Raw genomic sequence first — 12,482 nt, 5'->3', positions numbered from 1 at the left:
GTGCCACATTTCTGAGGAAGAAGTGTTAGAACAAAATATCTGCATAATTTTGAAATATGGCGCATTACAGCTATAAAGACACCAGACTGCCTGTATTTAGACCTACTGCCTAACTTGCATTCTTGCTGCAGTTGACCTCAACCAGTTGCTAGAACTGGTCACTCCATGAGCATGCGCACACGACACTGAGACTTCCCTGGTATCCCAGGCCAGGGGAGGGGAGGGCAGGCTATCAGAGCAGGGAGACAAGCCAAGCTTTAAGTCAGCTAATCCTCCTCTTCCTGGGCATCGACCAACAAGTTCTTGGTGAAAAGTCCTTCCCTTTTCCCAACTATAAACACACCGGTTTCCACAGCACCGCTCTCAGCAAGCCACGATCTGTTTCCTTGCAAGCATGCAGAGGCAAAGATTGTTTCAGGGGAATTCCTTGATGAAAACAGAGAGGCTTTTTTCAGACAAACTACTACCATTTGCAGGAATTTCTTCTGCCCCTGACAATGTCAAACACATTGGTAATGTCCCAACAGCTGATAAGCAGCACTTCATCCCTCTGCAGAGCATATGTCAGCTCAGGAGACCTGTCCTCCAGAATAACCCTGAGATACCAATATGAAGCAAGCACATACTTGGCCAGAAGACCGCCCTTCCTCCTTGCGATGTCCCTCACACCATTCACAACATGCCACCACAAGCAGAGGCAAGGAGGAGAGGGGTAGGTGACTCCAGGCTTCCAGCTGCCTCACTAATACAGTTATCCACACACTGCTGAATTAAATTCAAGGTGTCAGCCCACAGGAGTCCCAGCTGAAAACCAAGGCAGCACTTAATGATTTGCTTCCCAACTGGGGCTGCTTGGACAGCAATCACTCCCCAAAGAAACAAACAACAACTGGTGGAACAGGCAGAGCCAATGCAGTCAGGGACATCCCACTCTTATCTCCTGCTACACCGAGCCCTGAAACACGGGAAGCAATGCACAGTAGCACCATCCCGGGAGGGACACAGGCAAACCTCTTGCCCCCACGCAATGCCCACACTTGGTGTCTGACCCTGACCTCAAGGCAGGGCAGGTCTTAAGTGTTTACAGTACAAAAATGCTGCTTTTCTCTGTTACTATTCACATTGGATGCAGCCCCTCAGTCCAATTTGCAGTTGCCCAAGTGGCTGTAGCAGGTATGTCCAGCATAAGGTAAGGATGGTCCAGGTAAGGATGGCTGAGGGATGCTGCCCAGGACCTGCACCTCAGCACACAGCCCTGAGCCTCACATACCGCAGCAGTTGATGCTACACAAGCTGAGGTTGTACCTGGCCGGCCACATGGCCCCTCACACCCTTTGGGAGGATGCAAGAGGGTCTCCTTCCACCACCCTGCCCATCCAGGGTCCATCCCCATGACAATTGGGCTGTGGGGGCACTGCACCTGGACTGGGGCTCCCCAGGGGTTCACCACACCTTATCTACAAAGCAGAGTGGTAAGACCATCCCATCCCACAGTATGGATAGAAATCACCTTTCCCCATCCATGGGCATTTCTGTAACTACGTTTCATCCTGCTGGACTCAGACAACCACAGACCAGGGATCCTGCCTGCACAGCAGAGATGCAAGGTCTTCCCCAGTCCCTCTGCTACCTGAAATTGTGAACATCGCTGTTCCCAACGGGATGTGAGGGAGCATTGATTAACTGTTTCAGCAGTGTTTGCTTTAGCTTTTTACAGCATGTCACAGACACGCATTTAAAGATTAACAGAATTTAAAGGCAGAACAATTCCTCTAACCCCCTTCCAAGAGCAGAAAGGCTTCCATCCCAAAAAGCTAATCCAGACAAAAAATTAGGGTAGATTTTATCTGGTACAAAGTCACAGGTCATATAAAAAAAGGGTTTATTTGTGGGAACCAGCTGTCTCCCAAAAATTCTATTTGCCCTGGATCTGACCCTGATGCAAGTCAGCACAGCCTTTGGGCTGCTGTATTTCATAACAGCTGACTACAGCCACTCGGGGGTCCCAAACCAGGCAAGGGTCATCACAGGGGAACAGAGATGTATTCCAACAGCATGACATTCCCCTACATAAAAGCAGGAAGAGGTCACCAAAGGAAGCAATGCATACCAAAACTTCCCATCTTCCAAGGAAGAGACAAGTGTTTAAGACAGCCCTTTGCAAAAGGAGTCAAAAGGATATGCAAAATCTGACCCACAGTCTTCATACCACCTCTCAGCATCTCTTTAAAAAGCCCACCAGGAACACAGCAGACTGTTACATGGATTGGACTTCTGTGAAACGTCATGCTTTTGTGGAGAAGAGAGGAATTTTCTTAGTTTTGTTCATGTTAAACCAGCAAACATCACAGGAACTGGCAGCAGGAGTTCCTAAGGGCCTGTCTCCAAGGAAACTCAACTTAAAATAACTAAAATCACACCTTATTTATTTTGATGCAGACTTGCCAAAGGTCACTTTTACTTGAGAACTGAGGTGTGGTTTATTTCAACATCAGTCACATTTAACATAAACAGCTCTTGTGTGCGGTGACAGCAGCAACCCAGTGGCTGATGGTGCTTTTGTTCTCAGAGAGGAGCAGACTGCCTCAATCCCACTTCCAAGGAAAAGAATAACCAAGTTTCCAGACTGGTAACAGCCGAGAGCCCAAGAACAATCCTGCAGAAGTCACTTCAGCCCAGCAGGCAAGTGATGTCTAATGCATGACCCACTGAATCACAGAAAGTGATTTAAGAAGCCCGAGTTGACACACGTTACAGGGCAGCCCATGGGTGCAGAGCTCCCAACCATCTGCAACTCCACTGGAAAAATTTTAGGCATCTGTAAATTGAAAAGCTGCAATTAAGTTGACTGAATCACAAATATAAGAGGGCTCCCTAGCTTAAATGCACACTTGCACCAAATACTGAGCCTTGCAAATGATCAATCATAACCTCCACAACAAAAGGCAAAAATGATCTGTATGTCAGGAAGGGACATGGGTCCAAGCAGAAAAAAAATACGAATTTCCAATAAAGTCTTAAAAAAAGCTTTATAGTGAAAAAGTGGCACTATAAAAAGTGCCTATATCCAGATGTCAAAAGCAGAAAATAACCACTACACCCTAGCAATTAATCTGTTTCATCAGAAAAGCACTTGTGATGGGGTGAGCAGCACTCCTGAGCTATGGCAAGGATCACTGAGATTCCGCTTGGATCCGAACAATAAATCCAGAGCTGGAGCACCTTGGATAAGATTGAGAAGGGGAAAAAAAGGCAGGAAAGGGAGGTGTTCCCCCTAAGCGCTAGTGATCTGCAGGCAAGAAATGAGACTACACTCTGAGAAGCTGGGAATGAATGAAGAACACAGCATTCTCACCACGTCCCTACACTGGACCCGTTATCAAATGAAAACAACTCTTGGGAAAACACAATGTGTGCTTTTCTGATTAACAACACTTACACTTCTCTAAAGGGAAAACATGGACACTGATTTGTCTGTACACTAAGCTCATCCAGCGCTTGCATTTCCAGACATTCAAATCACTTCCTAATATAATGCTGTCTTGCTTCTCCATCATGCTATCTACAATGCATCACGTTTTAAATACCTAGTAGACAAAATGTGCATGCAGCATACATCTGAAGACAGGGGTATTTTATATCTCTTCTTTCTACCAAGATCACATTAAACAGATAGTCCAACTCACAGATAGAAATGGCACCTTCTGGGTCTGCCAGTCCCATACTGGTACCAACACCTTGGATCATCAGTCTCCAGTCAGACATGCAACCACGCTTGTGACTCTCAGAACTGCACACATCAAATCAGCAAAAGCCCCGCTCAGCATGGGAGCAGCAAAAGCAGCTGCAGAAGCATGCAGGAGTCTCCATAGAGGTACATATCATGCTGGCTACATGTGCTGCAGGTACCCGACAGCTTTGTGTTTGGTGAAGGGTCTGATAACAGGGCACTCAGGATGAAACCATGAGCTGCAGAGATGCCAAGCAAAACCCACAAGGAAACAAGACCTGCTTAGGAAAGCAGGAGGAGAAATACAGCCAGACAGCCTGCATTTCCCCACAGGGACAAGGAGCAGACGCAGCTCAGCTGTCTACGTAGATACAGATGCTGCTTTTTCCCCAGGAGAATTACCATGGGCAAAAACCTACTGCTCAGGGTTGAGATTTGGACCTCAGCCCTGCCAGCACAGCGAGGCATCATGGTATTGGAGATAAAATAAACGAATGAGAGCAGTCTCCCTATTCCTCACTGCAGTCTGTTGTGCATGTCTGGCACAAGATAGCTGCAGCATTCTGGTGGCAGCACGCAATAAACATTGGCTCAAATACTTTCCATAGCGAACAGGTTACATTTCTGCCAGTTCTGTGCTCTGCACAAGTGTCCCAGTAAGGAAATACAAACCTCTCCAGTGTCCCACTTTAGAAGGGAGACAGGCAAAGCCGACTTAAACAAACAAACAAACCCAACAACAACAACAAAAATCCCCTGCATTCTGGCCTGAAATATAATTTTTGCTGCTCCAGAGTAAAACCCCAGATAACATGTAATGACAGATTGAACACTGAACTCTTTCACCACGATGCATTTCACAGGCTTGCGTATATTGGCCACCTCAGTACTTTTCCAGAATATGAGCGAATGCTCCCTCCTGCCCCAGGCTGGTAGCGAGACACCCCCCCAAGACGCAGCCTGATTGCTCCCAGGGGCACATGTTGCTGGTTTCTAAATGTCTCTGCCCAAGCAAACATCTCTTCAGCAGGTGTAGCCACCTCATCCTGTAGCCGGATTCACATTACAGTTCCCAAGCTGCAGAGGCTCCTGCCTTGATCTTTGCTGCAGTAAAGATCATGGGTTTAGTGGATCTGTGGCAGGACCAGGGCCTGCGTACTCATGCAAAAAAATAAGGCACTGAACAAAAGAGAGAAATCCCCCAGGAAAATCAAACTGTAATCCCCACAGCTTGGCAAAGGGATTTGGAGGCTGGCATAGTTCCCATAACAACTTAACCCGTTATTCTGGGGTAGAATGGGTTTTTGCTTGCTGGTTCCCCTTTCCCAAAGCAGAGCTCTGGTTCAAGTGACCCAGGGTCAGATCCTGACTGCAGGCAGGGAACATGCTGCCTGCAGATGCACTGGCTTTCCCTTCATTTTGCATGGCCACCCAGGAGGCATGGAAAAGCATCATCTTAGGTGGGGCAGAAGCCTGAATTTCTATAGTGCAGCTGAGCTGCGTGCTAGTGCCTGGATCAGGATCTCAGACATGGAAGGTGTCCCCTTTTTCCCTGTCCACTCCAGAGAGGGACAAACCGTCCCTCCACAGGCCAGGCTTCCAGCACCTTGCTAGGCACTTGCAGCCCTCTCACCCCAAATAACCACCCGCCTGCAGTGCCACCATCACCTCTCTCCCTACCCTGCCTCCAGGAATGAACTCCCCTCCCAGGCTTGCCAGTCCTGCCATGCCTCCAGCCTCCTCAACCCACATTTCATCAGACATCATAATCCTCCCATCAACTGCACATTAGCAGAAAACAATGGGAGAGACAAGAGCCAAAAAAACAACTCTAGGCCTGGAAATACGGGATGTGCATCCTTCCTCCCACAGCTGCTGCCCAGGTACCTGGAAATACTACCTGTCAAAAAGCAGAGCCTTCCCAAGGCTAGATCCTTTCCCTTCTGCCTGTAAGACACCTACTTCCCTTGTGATACCTAATGAATGACTGTCTCGGGATCACTGCAATTACCAACGCCCAGGGACTAACTTAGGTGCTGATTTACACCCCCTGGATAACTGCAGCAAAACAGCACGAGCGGGGCACTGCCCTGTCCCGAATACAGCTTCCCACTCCAGTCCTGCACTTCCATGGGGAAGGAGGTCAGAACACAAAAGGCAGCAGATTCCCCATGGCTTCTATTGGGAGCTCCCAACGCAGGAAATACTTGAGTGATGGAGGGATATGACTTCTGCACCGCAGTGAATTCACCTAGAAGTACCACGAAAAAGATAATCTACCAAACTCACACCATCTGCTTCTTCCCAGCATAATGCTGTAGACAAACTACACCACACCTATTCGCACTTGTTTATGTATACACTCACTAAACTACATAGAAGAGACATATTATCAAGTATGGCCCGGGGAAGGTAGGATACGTCAGGTCAATGAAACCTTAATTTGACCAGCTGTCACATACACAGGGTTCACCATCACACTGCATCATTTGTGGAGTGAGCTGTGCACCCTGCGTACCAAACACGGAACAGATCCTGCAGGGAAAAAATATCCAATAACGACACAATAACAGATTGCATCTTCATGCCTATGTACACAGGGGCAGAAGCAGGATTACACAGGCAATTTTCATACTGGTATGTTATTACTGCTCTGCAGTTACAAACACTTGACTTAGCAGCCGTAAGAACGTTCCTTCAGTGCCTAGAACGCTTGTAATTTCCTAGTTTTTTACCAAAGCAAGCTAAAAAGAGGGAGATGCCTATTCAAACAGTATCACATAACCATTTATCCGATTCACCAGCAGAATGAACTTGTATGTTCAGCTCACAAAGCCCCTAGCACTTGAACTGACTAATTGATACCATAAGCAGCATGCGATGTCCCATATGGACCAGTGACAGATGCTTGGCTAGTAGCTTTCACAGCTATCTGCTGACACCAGAATAAAAGCAAATCTTGAGCCCAGCTCAGACCTAAGGGAGATGCTGCTCGGCAGTCATGTCCTGTAATGCCCGCTTTCCCCACACTGAACAGCTCCTGCCCTATATGCACCACTCTCCACTTTTCCAAATCCTGCTGCTCCTCCTCTCACTCTGCACACTACAGACTCCTTGTTGTGCCTCCCTGCTCAGCCAAATCTTAATCTCCTGGTGAGGCTTTGTAGAGTAGAAATCCAACGACTAAATGCAAAGATCTGGCCTCTGGCTTCCTGAAACACAGGTCAAGAGGTTGAGCACGTACCCTGGAAGCATCATTATACTCTTGGCTTGTCCTCACACTTTCCTCGACAGCTGCTTTTGACCACTGTCTGAGTCAGGATACCAGGCTAAAGGCACCTTGATCTAATCTAGCACAGTTGCTCTTATATCTAAACCCCAGCACAGTTGCTCTTATATCTAAGCCTTGTGCATCCCTTTGCCCAATCTGCGACAGTTCCATTCTCCAATCCATCCCCTTACCAACCTCACTCCCAGATGAAACATGACCTAAAACAACAGTATCAAGCAAGTCCATGCTCATCACATGCAAACTCCAACTTTTTTCCAAAGGTTTGGAACTTGATCAAACACATTTAGATTATTGGGGGGCAGATTTAAAAAAAAATAAATAAATAAATAAAATCACCTCTGACCTAGACATTCACCCTTGAAAAGCATCACCCCCCAGCTGTACAATGCCAGAACTTCAAAGAACATGTAAACTATTTAAAGTATATTTAACTTGAAGAAAATGATATTTTTCTCAGAGTTGCTCACAAAAAAGACCAAAGAAGGGAGCTGATCGCATCCAGAACACACTGCCTAAAACAGACACATGGAAAATAAATGCTCATCCCAAACAGTTACAAAGTTTAACAGAGTTGTAAGCAATTAAAAACAGTGTTTCCTGATAGGAAGTGTCAAGCTGTCTTAAAAGGCACACAGGACAAAGGCGTAAGGCAGAAGGCATCATGCCATCTGCACCTACTCCCACTGTAACTCACGTTCACCTGTACAACCTCACCCAGCACAGGACAACAGCATGCCCAAACCATCGCTCTAAAGAGAGGGAAATACTCAAGGGAGCACTGGTTAAACATTTTGCTTTCCCAAATTTTCCAAGAAACATATCTCTCTCAAGCAAAAACAGGGAAATCATAACCCTGCTTTCTCCTCTGATAAATATTTACATTTAGCAAAGATGCAAAAGCGGCTTTGTTTAAGGGCAGAAGGGAAGGTTTTAATGGTTAAGTGAAAATTTTGAGTTTGCAAAATGTTTGTCCTCTGAGTAAACACCCAGCACATTAAGCAAATTATCAAAGCTGATAAAAATGGGGAGGAGAGGAAATTACTTTGTTCAAGATGGTCCAAAACCCCTCTTATTTTTGCTTTACTGTTTTTTTTTTTTTTAACCTTTTCAGAGAATTACTTACCACCACCACCACCACCAAGCTTCACAGAAAAAAAAAAACCATGCTAGTGCAGGTTAGTGAAGGGCTAGATTTCCACACTCCCCGCTGTTTGTTGACTGTCACCTGAAAGCAGCCAGTGAGACCGTTGAAGAAATCAAGCACTGTTCGTCAGAAAAAGGGCAGAACTGAGCCTCTGACTCTGCGTAACAACACTGTGCATGCCAAGCTATGCTACCTGGCACTTTCACTCATGCATTAACATTCAAACCCATTGCAAATCTCACATTTATTTGTACTAGAAGCTTTACAGCACTCCAAAAACATTTAAAATATTTCTAATCCTCTTAGTAGGTATAGAAGATTTCAAGGTAGATTATGCTTCCCCACTATCAAACCTACTTAATTTTAAGCCTAAAGACTCTGCTTTTCTTCACCTCCTTGTTAATCAGAAAGCAAATCTAGTACCTGTATAAAATAAGTAAACACAGGCGGAACTGAAGCTTGATTGTTTGGTGACAAAGCCATCATTTTTTGCTGTTCAGGGATCTGATACCTTAAGACAGCATGTTCCAAGAAAATATCAAAAGACAAGACACTCCTAAAACAGTAAAATGAGAAAGGCAAGACTGCAAGGGCTCCAGGACAAGGGTTATCTCTGCGTTGTATGTTTGCACGCTAATGTACACGGTCTCAACAGGGAACCACAAACCATATCATGATGAAATCACTAAGCAGTAACAGCTTTAGAGACAAAAAAACACCAACCAGGTAATCCAGTCCATTCCCCAGACACTGCCAGTCTGCTCCCAGTTGTGCACTTTAGGGGATTATATGCCAGTATCTTGAAATATATAAGCAAAATAACCGTGCAGTGAGTATACAGTTTCAGGGTCAGTACCACAGAAATACTACAGGTGTGAACACTGTCACGACAGCTCTGTCCATCTTTTCTGGTAACTGCCCTGCTTCTTAAGCTTTCCCCAAGACAAATGATTGTGCCAGTCTGCACAATGATTTTGTGACATGGACAGTCACTGTAGGAAGAAAAGTCTATTTTTAGACCTCATCCTCCATCTGCTCACACACAACTTTGCTTGAATACCAAGTCTCTGTTCACAGTCTCTCTTCTGCACTAAGTCTTACTACAATCATCTCATTTGGAGCCCAAGGTAGCTCTGGAAAACATCTTTGTAAGCAAACGGCTAGGAAAATACCATGCTGTGCTGTTCAAAATAAGACCTTACACGTGATCACAGAAAATGCTTTACTACTGAAGAAAGTAAACTAATATGTTTATAAAGGGTCACATGTAACTCACCCCATGAACATAAGGAGCTGGCTTTTACAGACAATCCAGAGTCTCCATTCTGGTGAAATAACAAAACCCTCCTTTAACACCACCACCACCACCTATGAGCCCTAAATACAATCGCTTCACTCTCACAGATACTGCTGGCTCCTCCAGTAATCCCAAATCATTTACCTTGTAGAAAAGAGCATGGCAAGTGTAGAGTGTCACAAGGTTACTAGTCCACACGCAACACTAGCAAGCCAGCTGAGACTTGCAAAGAAGCATGAAATGCTCCATGTGGTCTGGAATGGCTCACAATCCACGCTGTCTAGTTAACCCCACAAATAACCAAAGAAACAAGCAATGCATTTTAAGCATGACTGATATTTGGGTACTTTTATTTTAGGGTGCACAACTTGAGACATGATTCTCAGAGTGCTGAACCCTGACAGTAAAAAACCCCTCAAGTTCCTTCAAAAGGTATTAAGATGTCCACCCTAAAACTCAGGCTGGTTTTGGAAACCAAGGCCACTGTATATGTTTTCTCCCTTGAAGTCACAAGCGAACACATTCTCACCTTTACACACCTCACCAGTCAGACATGTAGAAACATGAAATAAAAGATAGTGTGATTCATAGGAAAACCCAAACAAGCGATCTGCTGTCGACCAGGAGCATGCTTCAGACTCCACCACTGCAGCACAGCCATGCCATTCACTGCCAGCTAGCAGAGCAGTAAAAACACTGCAAGCTTTTTGTGGGCACTAATATTTTATTACAGCTAGACACCACCTTGCCTTCCAAGTACACCTCGTACAAGAACTTCTAACCCCCTAAACAGACCTCCCACTAACATATCACACAAAAACCCTGCAGTAACTACAAACACAGCCTGCCTGGGAGACCATCAGCAAAGCGTTTAGGACGTTACTACAGAGAAGGAAGTCCCTGCTGTGCAGCTTCCTAATTTTACTATCACAGGCACGTTTGTCACCTTTGTAAAGAAGGAAAAAGGGGACAGGCAGGTGCAATCAAACTTTTTACTTTTAAGTACTCATGGCACAGGTCTAGCAGAACCACTAATTTAATTCTGAGCTTCCACAAATTCCTGAGCTAAACTGCTCCTGTCAAAAGCGCTTTGCAAGATTCCAGCTCCATTTGTTTGGAGTGACGTCCATTACATTATGCTGTCAAACATCAGACCACAGTCAACACTTCAGACATGTTGGATTAGGTCCAGCAGAGAGACACACTGCTATGGGAAGCACTGATAGAAGATGCAAGTTTGCCCGAGTAACACAATTACTTTGGGAAGAGGTCACCACCTTACTCACTCCACCAAAACGCTAGTTTCTCTGCTAAACATCACAATTTTCTACCATGATAAAAAAAACGCAAGACATACAAGCACTCACAATTTAATCAAACTTAAAGGGAAAAATAGGCAAACAAAAAACCCCGCCCCCATTCAAATCACACATACTCGTAAACAGTGCATGTATTAAAACCTACAAAAACCAGCAACATAATCACAGATCAGGACAGAATGGTATATCTTTGCTTACTTCTCCTAGTAGCATCAAGATAGTTAATCTGTTTGATTAACCTCCCATCAGTACGGCTCCTATCCATCTGATGACACGGCAATTTGAAAGAAACCTCACTTGCACTTTCACAAAGATATGAAGACTTCATGGGAACCACAGACAACATAAAAAAGGAAGTTCCTTTTCAAAGATGTCATTCGAAGAAAGCATGCAACATTTCTACAGATCCCCGGCGTTACATTCACATCTACTGCATCTTCAGAAGAAATAACAAAAAAAAAAAAAGCCATGTTACCTGGAGCATCAGTTCACAGTCATCTCTGCCAACAAATATCATCTCCCGAGGGAGCCGATGGCGAATGCCAGTGCTGCTCACCAAGAACCACGAAGTCACGCTCATCTTGGCGCTTGGCACTTAACCTTTATACATCCTAAATACAAAAAAAACCACACCAACACACAGTGAGCTATTAATGAAGTGAGAAGTACACCAGTGCAGAGCTGCAGTTCCCAAATTTCCCTGTGCCATGGGGCCCAGGGCTGCCTCCTGCACTTTGTGTTCATGTCTTAAATGTCTCGTGGCAACAAGCAGTTGTGAAGCGTGTGCCAGGATCTGCTGCCCATGTGCCATGTGTGGGAGCGCTGCAGCCCTGGAAATATTCCCACAGCAAAGTAAGACTAAGGGTCTGGAGAAAGGATTGTTTAAAAAATGAAGCATGCAGCAGAATCCAATCAATGAAATTTAATGATGAAAAGGGGGGGAGGGAGGGGGAAGACGTCTTTTCCAGAACATTTCCTCATCGCTAGCACTGAGCACGAACCGCAGCTTGAGCTTCCCTCATCACTGAAGATCTAGACCAGCGCATCAGTAAGGTGACACAACCCGGCTCCTATAACCTGGGTACACTCCCAGGAGCAGTTACACTGGTGCTGGGAGGAGAACAGCCTCCCTATTGCTCATCCCACTTCCTCCCCGATGTAAGTTTGGGAGCCCACAAATCCTTCCTCCCTCCCTCCCTCGCATGAGCTGGTCCACAAACCAAACCACGCTGCACCCCCAGGACAGGAAACACCGGCTGCAATTCCCACCGGAGGGTTCCGGTGTTCTTGCCCCCGCAAGAGGCAGAGGAGCTGGCACCCGGGAGGGCAGCAGCGGCGTGCAGCGCTTATCGGGAACCCTCCCAGCCACACCTGGCTGTTGTCGCTGCTACAGCCCGCCGGCAGGCAGCCTGCTCCCGCGGCCTCTCCTCCTCCCTCTCCCACCACATCGCCTTCTCCTCTCCCTGGCTGAAGGAACATAAAGTGGCACACATCAGGCGCTCGCCTTCCCCTCACCCACCGCCCGGGAGCGAAGCTGCATTCCTAAATGCACCCGAGGGAAGGACAGCTCAATTTTATCTGGGCTGCGCTGCGCTCCCCGGCCTCACCGCCGGCCTCCCCCGCCCCGGGGGAGCGCAGGTGACACCCGCGGGGAGGACGAGCGACCCCCCCCCGCAAGGCGCGGGCCCCGGCGGGGGGGG

General features: G+C 46.4%; 1 protein-coding gene across 1 annotated transcript in view; it reads right to left on the bottom strand.

The window, feature by feature from the left end:
• The window catches only part of CEP170B (centrosomal protein 170B), a 54,840-nt gene extending 43,478 nt beyond the window's left edge, over positions 1 to 11,362 (bottom strand). Inside the window, exon 1 of the mRNA XM_035893688.1 lies at positions 11,258 to 11,362. Coding sequence (XP_035749581.1) covers positions 11,258 to 11,362 — 105 coding nt within the window. The remainder of the gene's footprint in view (positions 1 to 11,257) is intronic.
• Between the last annotated feature and the right edge of the window lie 1,120 nt (positions 11,363 to 12,482).

Source organism: Egretta garzetta, unplaced genomic scaffold (assembly GCF_000687185.1).
Source record: "Egretta garzetta isolate BGI_Z169 unplaced genomic scaffold, ASM68718v1 scaffold185, whole genome shotgun sequence".
In the NCBI taxonomy this organism is placed as follows: domain Eukaryota; kingdom Metazoa; phylum Chordata; class Aves; order Pelecaniformes; family Ardeidae; genus Egretta; species Egretta garzetta.
The sequence above is the reverse complement of the archived record's forward strand: the minus strand, read 5'-3'. Positions and strand labels throughout refer to the sequence as shown.